The sequence below is a fragment of the Apteryx mantelli genome, chromosome 5, assembly GCF_036417845.1.
Source record: "Apteryx mantelli isolate bAptMan1 chromosome 5, bAptMan1.hap1, whole genome shotgun sequence".
Classification (NCBI taxonomy): Eukaryota; Metazoa; Chordata; class Aves; order Apterygiformes; family Apterygidae; genus Apteryx; species Apteryx mantelli.
Window position 1 is genome coordinate 7986107 of NC_089982.1, and position 19718 is coordinate 8005824.

Sequence of the window (19718 nt, forward strand, 5' to 3'; positions counted from 1 at the left end):
GGATGCATGTATAACATATATGAGAAACAGCACTATGCATGAGACTAGGTCCAGTTATGCTATTGTGAGAGATTTCAAGTGCTCGTTCAGATGTTGCCTCCATCCTTTGCCTTCTATCCATCCCCAATCCAGATGCAAATCAGAGCTCTTTGACATCTTGGCTAACAAAACTCATTACCGACTGCACAGCCCAAGGGCTTAAAGCACAGACCTTGATAATCTTCTCTTATGTAGATACTTACATGTTTCATTGCTGTCACTGGTGCTGGTTTTTAGAGCACGCACACAGGATGCATACTAAGAAATTGGCACAGCTTGGCCTTATCTAAGAAGTAAATTGTACAGAGAACTCTTTTAAAGAGTTTCATGAGTTTGTGCATCAGGAAGACAAAAAGCAAATACATAGGGAAAGACCTTTGCTAGTCAGGCAGACTTCGAAGGAGAGCAGCAGCCACAGAGAACAGATGTGAACTGGCAGCCTTAATACAGTGCCCTACATAGCAGGATGAAAGCGAGCACAGACCGTGAATCTGCAGAGAAATTAACTCTGATAGCCCTGCATTCAGTGCATCATTCTCAAGACTTTTTTTTTTTTTTTTTTTTTTTTTTTAATATTAAGCGAGAAAACTCTCCAGGCCTGCTGAAGAACTGAATCACATTTTTCCAGACCCTATTTGGCATCAAAACCAGAGAGGTCCTTCAAAAATTCCACAAAATATAGTCAGGTAGAGGGAGAGAAATTACCACAGAACTATTAAATGCTGGCACATAGGTCTCCAAGTGAGGGGATTAGACAACATCATCTTCCTTTCTCTCCATTGCAAGTACCATGCTTCTTGTAGTGCATCAAAATGATTTTTACAGTCACTTGGTGTGAAGCAAAATACCTGCTCCTTGAGGGATGAGCAGATGCAGAAAAAAGCAGAAGGAAAAAACTGTGAGGAGGTAATCTTAGTGCAGATTACACGGTCATGCTTCATTGTGGCAGCTTGTTGTTTTGCCTGCATCCACAATCACTCCTGTAGAGTAACACTGTGAAGGGCTGGTTGTCTGCTAAAAACATGGGCTCTGCCAAAGAGAAACTGGAAGAGAAATGGGAAGGTAGGATGCTGAGGTTCAAGGAAACAACAGCAAGTCCTGCGTTCTCCAGCTAGCTTCCTGAAGTAGATGCTGTATCTGAGTCTACAGAAACGTGCTTTCTGGGCTGCAGTTAGAAATCCAGGCCACAGTTTGGAGACTGGAACACAGTTGCAGTCTTTTGAATTAATGTGTATCTTGATATGCTTCTACTGACCGAGTGGTAAGTCATTACCAGAAGACTGCCACTAGATGGTGTGATTGCAAATAAGATTATCCTAAATTGGCAAAGGTAAATTTGTTATGTTTGTCCCTGAACTGTACTGGGATGCTATTTGGGACTTCAACTGTGTCTATCCACACAGTCTGGCAGCATAAACAAGCAAACATACATGCATACACATACTCCCTGTGAAGCTGTTTAAAACAACTGGAATTTTTTTTAATTCTATTTAGCAACAGTTACGTAGAAGCTAGAAACCTTCTCCTTTCAATGTAAAATATTGATATAAAAATACGATGAATAATGCAACTAAGAGTCTTACACAAGACAGACTGTACAGACTGTTTAGACTTTGAAATCTAGTATTATTTTCTCACCCTTCAATTTAAAATGCAGAGGTAAACTTAAAAATGGCAGACTCCAATTTTAATCCATCTCTGTTCTAGGTGTTTCAATCCACAAGTACCATTAGGCCAGTTTCAGCCACAGAGAACAGCTGTGATTTTTAAAGGAATGCTGAATTCCAAGTTCTCTTGTGGATCGGAAACATTTGTTCTCCTTTCTCGTCTGCAGTCTTGTATCCACATCAGTAAGGATCCACATTCTAATCAACCAAATAGAATAATGGTTCTAATATATGGAATATTGGCTCTAATATAGGGAACATTGGTTCAATTAGATTATTGAGTCTATATGTAAAAATATGTTGAAAAAAAAAGGAAAGCAAGTATTGATATATCTGCTTTGAGGCATTTACATAATTTGTAATCTGCTGATCTTTTCAGGGCCTGCAGAGGGCTCTTTTTCTCATGGGTTTTTACCAGCTACAGCAGATCAATTTAAAAAAAGACCAACCTGGCCTTGCTTATACCCTAGGACCATTATAGCTACAGATATTTAATAATTATACCTATCTTGATATATCTTTTGCTGTCTGACGCTGTAATATCAAAGTGTTTAACCATTACACATTTATAATTAACATGATTAAAAGTATTAATTAACAAGTATTAAAATAGAGAAAGCCAACTCCAGCAGAAATTTCCTTGGTTATCTAAATTGGAACAACCCTCATTAACTGAGGCAGACTTTGTCCAAGTGCAGAATGAATAATAACAAGCTTGAAGTGGGAATGACAAAGCACAGAGCAGAAAATTCAGTTCAACTCAACAGAAAAGAGGCAAGCTGAAAAACATCCTATTTCAGCATCTCGTGCTACAAAGTATGAGCAAGTTTATTTACCTCGCTAAGAGAAAAGGTACAATATTTCAATGATCAGAAATCATGAGCGATTTTTACTAAAGAGTAGATAGGAAGGACTTGGCCTCACCATGAGAAAAAGAAAGCATGGCAGAAGTAGCAACACACAACTACGTCAAGAGTAGAAAACAGGGATAAATGAACAGAGAACAGGACCTCTGTGCGCCTTCAGGGCTCTGAGGTTCTCTGTCCAGACTGGTGCAGCAAGCACCTGCGTGGGACCCCTTTCACCGTGTGCGTCACTGCGACAAAAGGGACACTGGCTTCTTTCTGTTTCCCCAATGGGTTGGCAAGGAGAGAGTGACTGAGGGTGGTTTGTGCTCTGGTAAGTGTTGTCCCTCTGTACAGTGGAAATCGTATCAGACTGAGTTTTTTGCTTTGTTCTGAACAGTAATACTCCTCACTTTCTGAGGAACAGAACAAGTCTTAAGTTTTCCTCCTGCTAGGTCACAGGAAGGTGGGTTTTTCACATCTTCCAGGTTAGCTCAAGGGTGTGGTAAGAGCTTAAATTCAAGCTGTGATCAATTTAGCAGATGCCAAATACTCATTGTACTGCGGTTTGGTTTAATGAAAAAATGCAGGTAGACTAGATAAGGAGGAGATAACCTCTCTACCTGGTCCCTTAACCCTCATGTCCGGGGAGGGTGCCAGACCCCAGCTGTGTTGGGCTAGGGGAAGGTGTAACCTCCCTGGTTGAGATGATTATGGGAGAAATGAGTACCTGTGCCACACAGGTTACTGCCAGCTAGTTCTGTGTTGAGATAAGTTAACAAAGTTGAAGCCAGAACAAACCACAACCTCTGCATCTCACCCTTTTTCCTGCAGGAGTGGGATATGCACATTGTTCTAGGTGGCATGGAGAGACCTACCAAATCTGGCCCTTTCCTAAACTTCAACAGCCTGATTGCTCCCACTCAGACACACTTCGAGTGAAGTCAGAGGAGTTACACTCAGTTATACAAAGACTTATATTGCTGCCAACTTCCTTTCTTTAACTACAAAAACTCGGAATAAATAATTTTGTTAGATGTTAATAAGCTTTGACAGAGAGTCCCTCAATGAATTTCCGTATTCTTTCATTCCAAGTTTCACAATTTCACTGCAAGCATCTTTTAAAATCCTTTTGTGTAAGAGTCTGTATAGCTGCTCCGTTTAAATATTAGTGTAGAGAACAGAACGCACTAAAAAAAATCCATGGATTTGTGTTGTCAAAGTCCAATTACAGGGACAAGGAATTGGAGGCACAAACTCTCAGATCCTGAATGCACACTGCAGTTGTAGCTTGACGCGCCTTGGTGGGAGGTTTGCCTTTACAAGAAATCATGGTCAGACAGATTTTGATTTCCACAGGTCCAGCTTCTGGCCCAGCACCTCATAGCCAGGTGTTTGGGCTGTGGGTCAACATGTTTCCTTCTCAGGGACTAGAGCAAAAGAAGCCCTGGCATCCTACCGTGGCCGCTGTACCGCCCTCAAGGCTAGAACAAGCTGCTCTATCTGTGTCCAGTGGAAAGGGAGACAGAAATGTGTTCATGCTCACAGGGTACACTGAAACATATCCACACGCGTGCGCGCAAATGCTGGTTGCTTTACTGTTAAAACATTAATACCGCTTTACTGCTGATAAGTTTCCAAAGGAGCATCACCCACTCCACTACTATCCATCTGAAGGCATTACAAATGCAAACGCATCACAACTTCTCTCCTTAGTCATCAGACTACACATATTCAAAGCCCTACTCATGTGAACTCGGTCATTAATATCTCTCATGGCAGTGCTGTTTGGACAGCACTTTTCTTTGTGATATCACAGACACTGTGGAAGTTGCTGTCAGACTGATTACACTGCCTGGAGATTTTCACCCTCTCCACCATAAACAAAAATTACTAAAGTCCAGCAGGTCACCAGAAATCCACGCATAACCCTCGCACTCATAGACAAGCACACAGTGTGTTCAGAGAGCTGGAGTCAGCATTTCAGAGCGCAAAGCCAACAAGCTCCTCATAAACTTTCAGAGAGGAAATATAACAGGGCAAGGTCACATTACAAAAAGATTAATACTATGCCAAAAATAGCTCTAGACCATGATGACACATATACAGTTTGCATAAAGAACAAACAGTAAGGAACAGAAAATTATGAAGCTGTAATTCAATTTAGGAATTCTGGTAATAAAATAAAGGAGAACAGTAGAGCTGAAACAGTTTGTGTAATCAGTAGATCCCTGAATTCCCCATAATGTGTCACAGACAACAATTCTGAATCTCTGTTTACAGACATTCCCCCTCACCAACATATCCCATGCCCACTGCTCTGTTTGCTGGCTGCGTCCCTGCTCAGCTGCATTCAGGACTTGTAGAGTAGCTCGCATACCAGTATAAATGTTTTCCTCATGTGGGAGGATGAGTTCCCGACTGTCTGGCTGGCATTTGAACTACGCACTCTACACATGCTGCCAGGCTGCAGACAGCATAAGTGAGACACTAGAACCTACAGTAAACCAGTGCTGGAACACTGTGAGTGAGCAACGTCAGTAGAATACTACAAATACGCATAATCCCATACAGAAAGAATTAGTGCAATGTTACTGTTCAGAAAAACAGTACTCAAAGGCTGGGAGGGCAAAGCCTATGTTCAGTAGTGTTATGGTGAATCAGAAGTGATTCGACTGATGTTGGAGGCAGACTATGGGTGCAGAAATGCAAAGTTCAGGTTGAATGTCCCACGTGATTTTTGTTCCCTTGTGTAGCATCTTCAAAGCTTTCACCTCTGTAACATTTCACAGAATCACAGAATGGTTGATGTTGGAAGGAACCTCTGGAGATCGTCTAGTCAAACCCACCTGCTCAAGCAGGGTCATCTAGAGCATTCCAAGGATTGTGTCCAGACGTCTATATATATTTCCCTATGTAATGTGTATGTAGTACAGTATATAATCTAAAGACCAGCTGAAATCTTGCCTACAACTTGTGAAACAAAGAATCAAAAGCCTTCACCTTCATCTTAGGCCCTCAGCTGTCTGCCTTTCTATCTTTCCCACTGCTACAGGAGTCTGGCTTTACTCTCGGTAAATACTGATCTCAATTCTTAATTTTCTATTAAGACAGACAAAACAAATAAACAAACAAAAAAACCCCCATGTTCTGCTCCTTTTATTTTGTGCTCATGAGTTTGAGCATCCATGCTACCTTCCAAGGAACTATTCAGAGGAGCAAACACCGCAAGAAATACTAAAGATTGACAGAATCTATTTCTGAATTAGACATCCACTTTAGTAATTATAACAGCAGTCATTTTATTCAGGCTAGACACTCTTGCTTTAAAAGTAGCATGGGTGACAGCAATTTAAGGCAGAAAAATTAAAAAATAGAAGCTTTGTAGAAGGACACAAAAAAAGACCCACAAATTACCTACATATAGATCCTTAAAGAAAGATAAAAGTGCTCATAGGTAAGGTGAGAACAGGCCTAAGAAATGGATGGGTTCATATCAGGAAGCAAGTATAAACCAGGTCCCATGAATACAATGCTAAATTATTTTATCATTTGACAGGTTGTTCAGAAAGACTGTTAAGTTTTTGCAAAGATTTTGCAGGAATTCTAAGTATATATAAAATGAAAAAAAAACACACAAACAAACAAACTACCCATTGTTTATTGGAAGAGAAAGCCACAAATCTTGCAAGCCCGAAGTAAGGTTGCTTTACACAAAAACTCTCAAACCTTTCACATACCAACAAAATGTTATCCTTTCTGATAAGACTGTGACAATGGCTATCCAAGATGTCACTTATTATCTGCAGGTGAAATACGCTACATCCATATTTTCAGAAGATCACAGCCTGCAGTAACAAGTAAAATGCAGGTACCTTTTCACAAAAGTTAAGGACTGACTCCACTTCTGAAACCAAAATTCACGCAAAGGAACTGCAAATGTTCTTTCACTGCCAATAACACACTCCTACAGCAGGACACCTATTAAACAGAATTAATGATCCCTGAATCAAGTTAGAAATATATGTCCTAACATGTATTTAATTGCTAGAGAAGGTCTCTATATCGCACCACATTTAGAGGTTATTTCTGTGAGAGAAAGAGGGCTGGGATTACAAAGGACACAGAAGTGGCTCCAGATATTAACTGATGAGCGGAGTGTCATTTGTAAAGATCAGGGAAGGAAGCCTGTGACTCTGCAAGGAGAAACTGCGAGGAATTTTCACAGGCCTAAGGCCACTGGCAGGAATCAGCTATCTAGTAAAGACTTAATTTCAGACCAAAGTGTTTTGTTTAGGGATTACTGCACTAAAAAAAAAGTTCTTGATCATCAGGTAAAAGAATTATGAGAGTGAGGAAGGCTTTTTGTTCATTTGTTTTTTTAAGGATTTTAACATTGTCTCTCCCAACAAAATCTTACACTTATTCCCATCTCCTGCATTCACTAACACTACTTTGGAAGTAACAACCTTGGATGAACCTCAGTCCACTATTTTTCTCAAGATGCAGCTACTTTAAGGAGCCTCCACAATATTCCATCCACACACAAGGAAGGGAATAAAGCCCCTTTCTCAGGAGGAGCTACTGTTTTTAAACAAAGGAAACTCTTATGTACGGGCTTATATTTGGAAAAGAAGAATCTTCATCACTAATGATTTCCAAGTGAATGTCTAGCTGTAGCCCATACAGTGCCAGTGCAAACTGCAGCCACACCAAGACAGCTCCAATTTTTTGCTTTCACCAAAAATTAAAAAAAATTGTTTCTGCAGGAGAATGAGAATGTAAAAGGAACTGTGCTGACCCTCACCTCCTAGAGTGCCAAAGGATCAAGTTCTGTGCAATGTCCAGAAAAGCAGTCCTCTCCTCTGGGTCGCAGAGCTGCTTTGGTGAGGGCAACACTGCCTATCAGCTGCCACATCCACTGGGAAGTGAGGAACAAAAAAGAGCCTTAACAATAAATAAAGGAACTGTGATTAAAGAGGATTTAGGTAACAGGGAAACCTATCATGGATTTGCCTATATTCCATTCAGTAACATCCTTCCACAATAAAAGAAAGACGTTACCAAGAACAAAAAGATATTAAAATATGTTAATATAATGCTCATAAATATCACATACACTCATCTCCTAAAGCACACAAACAGCTTTCCTGTGGACAGCTGCTGAGCCCTAAAGACATGGAGGATATTAATAGCTGAATGCCTCAGATTGAAAAAGCATTTGACCTTTTTCTTTTCTTTTTTTGGGGGGGGGGGAAGCACAGTTACTTTTAAGCTGTAAAAACATTTGCTTTGCCAGGATTTTCTAGTATTTGTTGTACCTTGATTCAGAAAAGATATGCAAAAAGCACGTGATCACATGATCATTATTCCAGCAGGAACTGGAGTATCTTTAGAGCTTTAATTTTTTTCAAACTTTTTCTTTAGAGCTTTAATTTTTTCAAGCTCCTTGTCTTGCCTGTTCAGCAGTTTGAAAACAAAATTAAAGTCCTTATCAAGTTTGCATCTGGCAATTCAGAAAATAGTTATTCTCCAGTCCCACGTCCAGTGTTCCTAGAAGGCTTGGATTCAGTATTGACACTCCGATTTTCTTCCTTATGTGCCAGCATTATGATTTGACATCAAGTCTGGAAGGCTGAGTGTCCCCTTTACCCCTCACTACAGAGCCAACAAGATACTACAAGGGCGACTGCACCTTGCCACACACGAGATCTGTCACTGACCACTTCCGCCTTCATGTGGAGGCCTGCTTTAGTGCTAGCCAGACTAAAATACTAAAATCCCTAGACGATTCCTCTGCTCTCCCTGCACAGTCAGAGGAGCTGGGAACACACAGTGTGATATACGGTGCACATAACAAAGGTATTTTGCAGATTTTACTTTTCAATGTAATGTCCCATTGTCCTTGAATGGAAGGATCGCTTTAAATTAAGTGTACAGTCACGCTTGGCTCTCTAAAGTAAGGGAGAATGATGGGTGCCTCTATAGAGAGTGAATCGTTGTCCAGAGGCATCTTCCCCTCTCCACCAACTGCACGGACCACCTAAGGCACCGCTACACTTCTCATAGACACCAACAGCAGTAATCAAGTATTTTTTTCTTGAGAAATGAGGACTTTTTCCTTGCTTCCCCCCCCACCCCCAACAACAGACACATAACACTGCTTCTTCCCTCAGATACATGTAATTTTCAGTGGCTTCAGAGTACATACACATATAGTTCAGAGCAGTCCACTTCTTAATAAAATCATTCAGCTATGTCAGGTTTGGAGTTAAAAGCAGTTTATGGTTTCCTTTGGCCATGCCCTTGGTGAGAGAGGATGCATCCTCATATGGAGGCAGACTGTCCTGTTCTCCATATATTTAGGGTTCTGCACCTGGTCCTTCTGACCTTGAGGATATTACTTTAGTAGCACACTTGTCATTCACTACTTTTTCTTTGACAATCCCAGTGATTAAAAGAACGGGAACATATCCAGTTCTACATTCTGGACTATTTGACTCCAGTAATTAAGCCTTAATGTCTGCCAGCTATCACATACAGCCACTTGCATATCCTCTTCTGAGCTGACAGCAATGGTGAGAAGAGCAACAAGGACTATTTTAGCCCATAATACACTGCATTCCTCTTTAGAGGAACCGATATGCATGAGAGAATGTAACAGGGAATTTCTTTTGGCTAATTATGTGGGCATGTGTTTGCTTTCTCTCTCATGGATACACACAAACACAGGCATGTGAGCTATGTATTCTTAAACTCCTTTGAACTTCTGGACTACACACATAAATGATAATAGTTATAAAAATCCAAATCACATACATAAATCGACTACATAAATATTAATATCTGTTTCAGTGACATTTCAAATATTTTTTCTTCCTGAGAAATCTTAACTCTCATGTCATCAGGTAATAACTGTGATGAACAATAGATGGAAAGAGATAATATAAAAAGAGAAATACAATTTTGTTCAAGGTAAAAACTGTAAAACTAAGAAACCCCTCACCTTGTTTTCCTTAAGCAGTGCCATATTCGCTATGCTAATTTTGCAGAACAAATAGTCATAATCTACTTGGTGTACATCATTACAAATGTATTAACAAGCAGTAGCTGAGGGATTTTAAATTTAAAATATAAGCCACACAGCAGAAAGAAGCAACCACCCCAAGGGCAAGCAAAATGGATTTCCTGGAAAAAATTCTACACAGAGGTCTATGGAGATGTACTGGAAATAGCAAGGCTATTTCAAAGTACTACCAATTGCCTAATTGCAGTGTTAGTTCCTTGAAGCAGATTTCACAGTATGTGCATGTACATATGTACATACAGAGAAACTGAGATATTTACTATTTTTTTAAACTGACAGACTTTTTGTTATTCTCTTTTGTTCATCACACAAAGGACCTCAATAGAGGCTACTCTCAGCAGTTTTCAGTTGTAGCAACTTTAACTCCCTTTCCAAGCGACCGCAGGAAATGCTGATGTTCCACTTTTATAGCAGGGGGCTGGGCTGCTGGATGTTTCGGATCAGATACTAGGTTATATGACTTTGGGAGTTTGAGAAAGATTTCAAGTATTGGTTCTACTCTCTTGCAATTGTCTAACTCTAGCTCATAACCCTTTAGCAATGTTTTCTCCAACTACAAAATAAGATCACGATCAAATATTGTGAAGGTTTTTGCGATTCTCTGAATGGTTCTGGATTCACTCTGTGTATTTTTATAACTAGCTTTAGTAACAGAGAACGTCAAGTTGCTAACTGAAGTGAGAACTACAGTCTTTCAAACATGCATCTCACAGGTCTCATATTTACAAAACATGGTGGCTTATTCTTTTGAGTAAGGCTATTTTACTTCTTCTTTCAAATGTATCCTGTTCTTTCTGCTTGCATTTGTTTTGTGGTCGTCCCTGCCAAACTGCTGCAGAAAGAAACACAAAGGGGGAGAAGGGGAGAGTAATCACAGAACTGTGGACAGCAGGTAAACTCAAGGCTGCTGTGCAGAGATCAGTGTGTCTGAACTCTGTCTCCCAAGGGTTGTAAGAAGTTCTGAGAGTGGTGCCACCATGTAAAAACAGAGATGAAGTTTTAAAGAAAAGAGTACTAATAATATCTATAAAATCTTACCTTTATTTTTCCTTTTAATTCTGCAAGTTATGTATTTTACCTAATTAGCTAAGAAAGTGTAAAGACAAGAATGGTTATTTAATAATAATTTAATTTCTCACTTAAAACCATACACCTGCCCATGCTCACAAATTTCACAGCATCTTCATTTATTCTAAAATCTTTGTTTCACTTATGTGCATTTAGATACAGAAGAAATGTCAGTATGAAAAATGGCATCCTACTCAAAACATCAACTCTTTCTATTACTTCAAACACCAATGACAAAAGCTAGTCTTTCTTCCAGTTAGAGCTGATGACCCAGCACTGTTATGGAAGAGTGACCTGAATTCTGTTGTGTTTTGTGCCCCATCAACAAAACTGTCAGTAAGCACTAACTGCAAAATCTTTATTACCATTGATATATGAGAAAGGAAGAATATAAATTAATAAACAGAACCTGTGTTGATTTTGTACTACTGGACTTTTGACTAATCATAGGAAATTACAGATTAAACACACTGGATCTGAAGTCTATGAGAGAAAGTAAGCATGGACCTTTAACGTATTTCTTCTTTTCTACAGCGACTTTTCAGATTGCGGCCACTTTCCATGAGGTCATCTTGCAGTACAGAGACCAAGAGACTATGCTGCTGCTTAGCACAATGAAAAAGCTACCCAGAAACAAGGTAATCATGTAGACACTCTATAGAAGTTGTAAAATGAACTCCACCTCAAAAGCTAACAAATGAAACTAAGGTTTGGAAGAAAAATAGAGATGCCTAATGGCAGCAGAGATAAGAACAGAATTTAAATCTAACTTCTGGACCATTGCTAAATCTGAATCACACATCATCTCCAAACTGCAAAATGTGAAAAAGCAAACAGAAAAAAATCCTAAAAAACCCTCCAAAACAAAATGAACAACTTCCTTCCCCCCCATGCAAGTATACAAAGTAGGTGTTCTAAAAATACTCAACTGCCGAAGCAGAACTGCAGTACCAAAGATTTATAGGTAGCTCCAGATGACGTTTCAAACTGCTATAGCAGAGATCACGTGCCTACCTCACAGCAGCAGGATGTAAAATCTCTTCTCTGTTTCATCTGCTAAAGCTCAACTGGATGCCTGTTCCTGGGGCTCATTAGTGTGCCACAGATGTTGCTAGATAACCTTGCAAAAAATATTTATGCGGCTCAGCCCTGGCCTCATTTGCTTTGAATAGATACAATGTGTGCACCTCTTTAAAGCTGTACCTCTGAGTGGGGTGTTCAGTAAATCATCCTCCTCAAGTTTGGGGGTTGTTTGTTTTCTTAGGCATTTCCTCCTCAGTCATTTGGCTTACAGACATAGAAAAAACACATTTTGTTTCTTTTTGCCCCTGCTGCTTGCCCACTTCCATCTTTGGTAGAGGTTATGCCAGACATATGACCAGTAGCATTTAACTTGAAAGACAAAGAAAGGAAAACACTCCCAATGGATGCCTGGCTAACGTAAATTTCTACTTACTTTTAAAACCATTTACCTGTATCCACAGCACAGTTACGCAGTATCTTAACAGTCAATAGTCCGCTACAAACATTCACCAGCTAACACCATCACTTCCCAGAGTGATCAGTCACCCTAACCCTCACCTTTGCATGAAGAAGAATAATCCTGGTATGAAGACAATCGCTCTTCTTTTCCAGGACATAATAAAATTCTCAGCATTTCTTAAAGTGAGGGTCAGGACTGAGGAGACTGAGATAAAACAGCATTACAGATGTCTGCCTCCTGTGCATCTCTCATACACACACCTCCATGCATATCAAATTTGCTCACTTCACAGGGGTAAGGAAGGGAGCAACATAAATGTTTTCTGATAGTCAGGTTTGTATCTTGGCATATTTTTACACTAAAAGATTAAGGTGTGCTTTTCTTCCTTTTACTTGCATTGCTATCAGTCAAAGGTCCTGCAAAATAAATGCAAGCTGCCTCCTCCTCATCCTCATTCCGATTAGACTCTCAATGGGAACAAAGAATCCTGATTCCATTTTGGAGGTGTGTTATGGGTGTCACTCAGAATACACACCAAGGATAACTTTTATTGTCTCTTAAAATAAGAATCTCATTAACTTTATATTATTAATACAGCATTACAAAGACTTTGCACCATTCATGTATGCTTGTATGCTTTACTACTGAAGGTTTCCTTTTGCAGCAGAATGTAATTTTGAACAGTCACACTTCAGACCAGAACTTGCACAGTAAGTTAATCTTACAAAAGACTGAAGTCATCTACAGTTATGTGAACAGCACTTGGTTCTTTCTGAGCCCAGAAAACTTTTCACTATCTTTGAAAAATTATATGAATACTGGAATGCAAATTGGATCTGGACTCTCAAAACCACTTAGGTTTGTTATTATAGTTACAGCTACTACTATGGTTACAGCTACTTTTATTTCAAGACCAAAGGCTCAAAATTATAAAAGAACATACAAAAGAAGACTTCCCTTCTAATAATCAGTTCTATAGGTAACAGAACATATTAAACCTGGTGATAGGAAAGTTCTTCCTTTGTAGAAATAACTCCACCATCACCACCATATTTCAAATTATATTAAGATCAAGGCAATCCAGGTATTTTTGATTAAGCCAAACCATTAGCAATAACCTAACCAGCATTTTGTAAATGGAACTTCCCCAGAAACACTTTGAAATCAGACACCGACATCATAAAACAAGAAAAATTTAGAGTGATAATACGAAACGTACAGAAAAACCTACAAAAGCATTTCAAGGTTCAACCCGCTCTGTCACTGCCACGTGTTCTACAGCACAGCAGGTCAGCCAGTTCAGCTGATCACTTCACATCCCGTCTAAGCTTCAGTGAGTGTGGGACAGCTGGAGATTTTACCTGTCAAAAGAAGGCTTCTCTCCACAGTCAAATGCATCCTGTAGCTCCTTGACAAGATTAGCCTGCCCAGGCAGTCGAAAAAGCCCTTCTTCCTTTAGCCCCCGCTGTCGAATAAAATCCACACACTGCTCCACCAGCATAGGAGCCAGGCGGTTCCCATACCGCTTTTCATATCGGACAGTATCTTCCAGCTTCTGGCCAAAAATACCTGCATAAAAAAAGAGACATGTGACTTGGCTGAGACTCGCACAAATGTTCAAGGAACCTATGCCTTATGTTAAAACACACACAATTTACAGGTCATTTAAATACACAGATAATTAATCTACTCTTTTCCTAAGGATTTAATGCTCAATTTCACACTTGATATGTGAAAATATGATACTGTTACATTTTACAGCAATGCTTCAAAACATTATTCAAAATATACTCTAAATGGCTTTTCAGACAAGCAGCACAAAATATACAGAAACAATACAATTAGGATTTTCTGTCACAAAACTTACAATTCAAAAGTGACACAAATTTCCATCCACATTCTGCTTCATGACTAATTACCCATATAAAATGAAGTACTTCCAATATCACTTTCAATGGCACATAAATTATTCCTTTACACATTGAGGGAAAAGATTTCTAAATATAATTTGGGATTTCATTTCCACTGAATCAAATGATAAATTAAATTTTCACACATAAAAGCACCCATTCCTATAATTTACGACCAGTTGCACTATCACTTTCTGCTTTAGCAACAAGAAATTGTGTGTATGAAAAAGAACTGTGACATGACGGGTGAAATATGTCAGACTGAAACCTGCAGGAAACCAGTGTTTGGACTCATCCTCAAAAAAAGTGGAAGTTTATTGTCAAAACTCACTTCAACCTGATCTGAGGATATCATTGCTGGCAGTGGAAAGATAGCTATTCTTTCACAGCTTATTTTCCCTGTTCCCTTCAAACTGCAGAACTAGCCATCATAGCATCACAATAATGTTCAGCCATGTCATCTGTGACAGAAATTCTCTCCTGAGAGCATTTGTTAACTAGAATGGGGGTTGAAGCAAGACAATTCAATTTTTATATATATAAATATATTTTTCTCTATATATATATAGAAAGACCCAGAATAGTTCTAAGGCAGTCATGATCAGAAACTAAAGACCAAATAAATACCTATACTTGAAAGGCTCATTTTGCAATTACTTAAGCCATAAAGTGGAAAAAAATAATAGGTCAAATTCTGCCCTTCAGCAAGTGCACAGCTCCTAGTGGTTTGAAAATGTTCAACAAGGAGAAGGGAGTTGTTTTGTTTTGCCTTTTTAAAGAAAGCCCAAAGTTGAGCCGGTCAGCTTTTGATTTTGGCTCTCACCCCAAAAACTACATCAGCCATAAATTACCAGCATGTGAACAAGTAACCACAGGCTAAGGTAGGATGCAGATTAAAGTAGCTTGTCAGTGACACTAGAGTGACCTTCAGCGTGTACGTTTTTCCTGCAGCAAAAAAAGGTAACTCATGCTTCTGCCCTGGGGGTGGGGGAAAGTTGCTTTGCCCGTGCTCCAGGATGTTATGGCAAACAGGTAGCAAGCTGTCAGTTATCTATTTGTTTGCAACCCATACTGAAGGTCTAGGGTTTGTAGTTTGGTGCAATTATTTTTATTGTAACACAGAAAATGATTGGAGAGAGTAACTGATGTCCAGCTAAGTCATCCAGAAATTATTCTGGAATGCAGATCAGCACAATTTATGCTTTCCACAGTACTCACACTTGTAGGTGCCAAGAACAGCAGTGGATAAGGGGACTGAACATCACACAGTCAATTTTTATTAGCCCACTTCTTTTCATGTTGTACAACAGCCAAAACCCAACACTTAACAATTAAAGGAGAAATTTTTGAAATTTCAGAGTGAATCAAGCTTGTAAGAATACTGACTGATGTGGAATATTTGGTGTCTAGGGAGTCAGCCTCTTGATGCTGACAGACGATGGAAAATATGTTTTCTTATTCCTTACATACCTTCCTAACCTCCTGCAAACTCCTTGTGGGGGTGGTAGGACTATTAAATGAATTTGGGTTTCTTTTAGTTTTCTGAGCTATGGGTTGCTGCTGGTTAATACTGAGGAATTGCTCAGACTGCTCCATTTTCTAGCCCCTCTTTCTGAAAGTAGCGGAATTAAGGACAAAGGCCCATTGAAAGGCCATAAGGGAATCACTGAGATTATGGGAATCAGGAGTTTTCAAAGCCCCCTTCTGCTTTTGGAATCGCACCCAAGACCTTCAGGCAAACACACAGCTCATTTAGGAGAATCAATTCAGAATTCACCTCCAAGGAGGCTATGTTTTCACAAATCCAGGCACTTCTGGAGCTATTGTTATGGAGAAACACGTGCCTTTCCAAACAAAAGCATCTATTCAACAGACGGAAACAAATTCAAATCTTTTTCAGTAGTAGGATGACATGAAAAACTCAGCTGAACGCAGATTCTCTGTGACTTGAACCTTGCGCAGTACAGCTCACTGGTCAAATAAAGGAAACTGCATGAGACAGTTTCATAACTGGCCCAAAACTCTTGCCCTGAAAATCTTGTAAAACATGATTCTTGTTAGTAAATTTTCAGTCTGAAAGTGTGTACAAACTTAACATCGAAAAGGAGGATAGTGGTTTCTCTGCCCTTCTAAAAACCACTGTTTATTTTTTTAATTCAAGAGAGGTGGCCAGGGTTGGGAACCAAGCTAGATATGTTATTATATGAAGGAATCTAGTAAATCTACTATCCTTTGATCTTTTTGCCTTGAAAAGGTTTGTGCACTGCTGTAGCTCTGCTGAAGCTTTAGAGTCATAGGATCACAGTGGAAGGGACCTCAGGAGGCCATCCAGTCCAACCACCTGCCCAAAGAAGGCACAACTATGAGATCAGACCAGGTTGCTCAGGGCTGTATCCAGTCGGGTCTTGAAAACTTCCAAGGATGGAGACTGCATGACCTCTCCAGGCAATCTGTCCCACTGTTTGACTGTCCTCATGGTGAGAAAGCTTTTTCTTATATCCAAACTCTCTTGTTCCAATTTATGTCTACTGTCTCTCATCCTCCTGCCATGCGCTGCAGTGAAGAGCCTGACTCCATCTTTTTGGCAACCTTCTCTTAAGATACAGGAAGGCTGCTGTTAGGTCCCCCCCAAGTCTTCCCTCTTCCAGGCTGAAAAGGCTCTGCTCCCTCAGCCTCTCCCCACAGGACAAGTGCTCCAGCCCCCAACCATTTTGGTGACCACACTGAACTCCCTCGTTTACCGTCCTGTATGGACACAATATTCTATACAAGGTCTAACAAATGCCGAGTGTAGGGGGATACTCACTTCCCTCCATCTACTGGCTGCGCTCCTGGTGATACAGCCCGGGATGCTGTCAGCCTTCCCTCCTGCCGGGGCGCACTGCTGGCTCTGCCCAACTTGCTGTCCCCCAGGGCACCCGGGCCCTTTTCAGCAGAGCTGCTCCCCAGGCATCCAGGCCCCAGCATGGGTCTTTGCAAGGGTTCTTCCTTCTCAGGGGCAGGACTTGACCCTCCTCCCCCAAATTTGTCTTGTGAACATACAGGCTGAGCTTTCCTTCAAGAGCCCCTAAGATCTCATGGTTCTAACACAAGAGTTTTCAGCTCTTTCCAAACAAAATTCATCAGTATGAAATACGGATACTCCAATTATATGTTGTACAATTACAACTCATGGCCACTGACAATGCAATTAGTATGAATAAGCTCTGTCCTATTACTTAAAGTTTCTTCCCTCCAATGATAACATTCTTTACAATAATGTGCATATTAAAAAGCAGCTTGCATTTGCAGAAGAAAGAGTGAGTTCTCAAAATTATCAGTCTGCTTTGAGACTCCCATTAGTAATGACATTGTAGTCAAAACACATCACTTCATATTAATACAGTTTTTGAGTTGCTGCAATTTTTTCTTTTTTCATTTTAGAAGTGGCTTTCAATGCATGTCTAATATAGAATGAATAAAATCAGAATATGGATTTTTGTGCAGTGGGAGCAAAAAATGTTTCTATATTGTTACAAATTGCTGATGCACTGTAACACAAGCTGCAATATATTGAAAGCAGCTGGCAACTACACAGCATTAAGATGCCTGTAACTAGCACCAAACAATATTTCGGAGCACAAATAACAAGTAGCAAGTGGTTCATATATGAAAGGTGACATATATTAAATGCATAGAGCCAACTTGGTTCTCCATTGTAGTAGCAAATCACAGCTACTGAATGAAGAACATTTTAAAAATTTAAAAATATACATGTGGAAAAATAAAACATTATATGTTGGAGAGCTGAGCTGTGTCAAGAAAACAAACTACCATCCCAATCAGAGCCTAATATTTTCCAATTTTGGTTCCTAAACTTTAAACATTGAACTCTTTCTGTGATGGACTGCAATAAGGTACTTTGTAAATTAGGGGACTTTTACTGAGACACTTAGAAAACACTTAGCTGAGAACACCTGAGAGAGAGGCAGAGTAACTACAGTACTTGTCTAGGATTTAACAGACTGGATTCAGATCCTACATGACCTTCAGACAGCTGCATCCCATCTGGCTGGAGGGGCAGGAGGGGTCTGCATATGCCCTGCAATCCTATCTCACAGCTCAGACGAGGCCTCAGAGACTTGGTTCCGCATCCATAAAATGGTGATACTACTGTGTCTGCCTCAGAAGCATGAAGATCTCCTCACTCTGCTTTGGGAAGCACATACCTAGTGTGGTAATGATGACCATATAATAACCTAAAGTTAAGACCTCAGTCTTATGGAAAATCAATGGTAAATCACCATGTCACTCCTTTAAATGCTTCTACAAGTCCCCATTTACTGTGCTCTGTGTTTCCAACTTGTTTGACTTTGGAATTAATCTCAGGAAGACTTGGTTTCATTTTAAAGTCTCCAAGGAAAAGATTTCTGTCACCTAACAAATCCAGAATGCTGCACCAGGCAATACATGGCCATGAAGTGAATTAGTCATGATAAGCTCTACATAAATATTGACTTGAAGTTACAGACCTGCTGATGCCTCATGAAAAAAAAACACACAACTATGTTGCCTGGGGCAGAAGTGGGGGGAAACAATGACTAATCTGCGGCCACGTCTTGTTGTCATAACTTTTACCTTGTTCATCATTTTTCTGTTGTCCATTTCTTGGGTTTTTCACTGTTTATAGCAGGGACTTTTTAGAACAAAAGCCAAGATCATTGCCCTTTAAGGTTCACCTGTTTCCACTGTTACTTTCTAATATTCTTATCCTCTGTCACATCATAACTGATTGCTTTAGAGATATTACAGGCTACTGGTTTATAAAGACTAAAACATTGACTATTAAGAAACAAAGGCAATGCTATGATGAATTGTGGTTGCAAACATACAGTTACCATAGCGGCTGGCAGAGGTAGACTAAAGCTGAGCACTATCAGCTATACCTGGTAAAAACTAGCATCTCCTTTACAGAGGAGCAATGAAAAGATGGCCAAGGTTATGAAGACCACTTTCTCAACTACAGCATGACCAGTATCACAGAGATAATTTCACATGCTGATTTTAAGTATATTTCCGCTACAACGACTAAGCAAGAACACCTTCATGGAGAAGGAAATAAAGAGACCTCATATCTTATGCTGTAATCCAGACCCAAGTTCCCCTCCTAAATCTCAGTGTCTCCAAAATCCAGACATGCACAGATGAACAAGTGCTGTCTTATGGCTTGGTTTATTCTTGGGATACGGATTCAGAGAAGAAAGAAACAGACAGCTCCCCTCAGATTCAGAATCCAGATCCAGCGCTTGGCTTCCCCACAACTGCAGGAAGACAGGGAAATGTACATGTTTCCAGTTCTGGCCAGTCATCAGATTTAATCGGCAGAACTGCTTTTTCAGAGAGGCCCCTGCAGGTCTTTGCTACATCCAATTAAGCAGGAGCCAAGATCACGCATAACATCAAAGAGGAAAATCACATGATAGCAAAGACATTTTGAATGGTTATTCATTAACATTCCCTTGGCAGAAGTCCTGTAAACATTTTGAGAAACTGGATTTCCAAGCCTGATAGATATACATAAAGTATATGAAAGACACAACAGTGTTATACCCAAACTACATCATGTATGTCCACTCTGCT

At 39.9% G+C, this 19718-nt stretch overlaps 1 protein-coding gene across 7 annotated transcripts in view; it reads right to left on the reverse strand.

Moving 5' to 3' along the window:
- Positions 1-19718, reverse strand: part of ARHGAP24 (Rho GTPase activating protein 24) — a 249256-nt gene that overhangs the window by 17224 nt on the left and 212314 nt on the right. For all 7 annotated transcript variants that reach the window (XM_067297417.1, XM_067297416.1, XM_067297418.1 and 4 more), the window contains one exon: positions 13551-13758. In XM_067297417.1, the coding sequence (XP_067153518.1) occupies positions 13551-13758 (208 nt within the window). The remainder of the gene's footprint in view (positions 1-13550; positions 13759-19718) is intronic.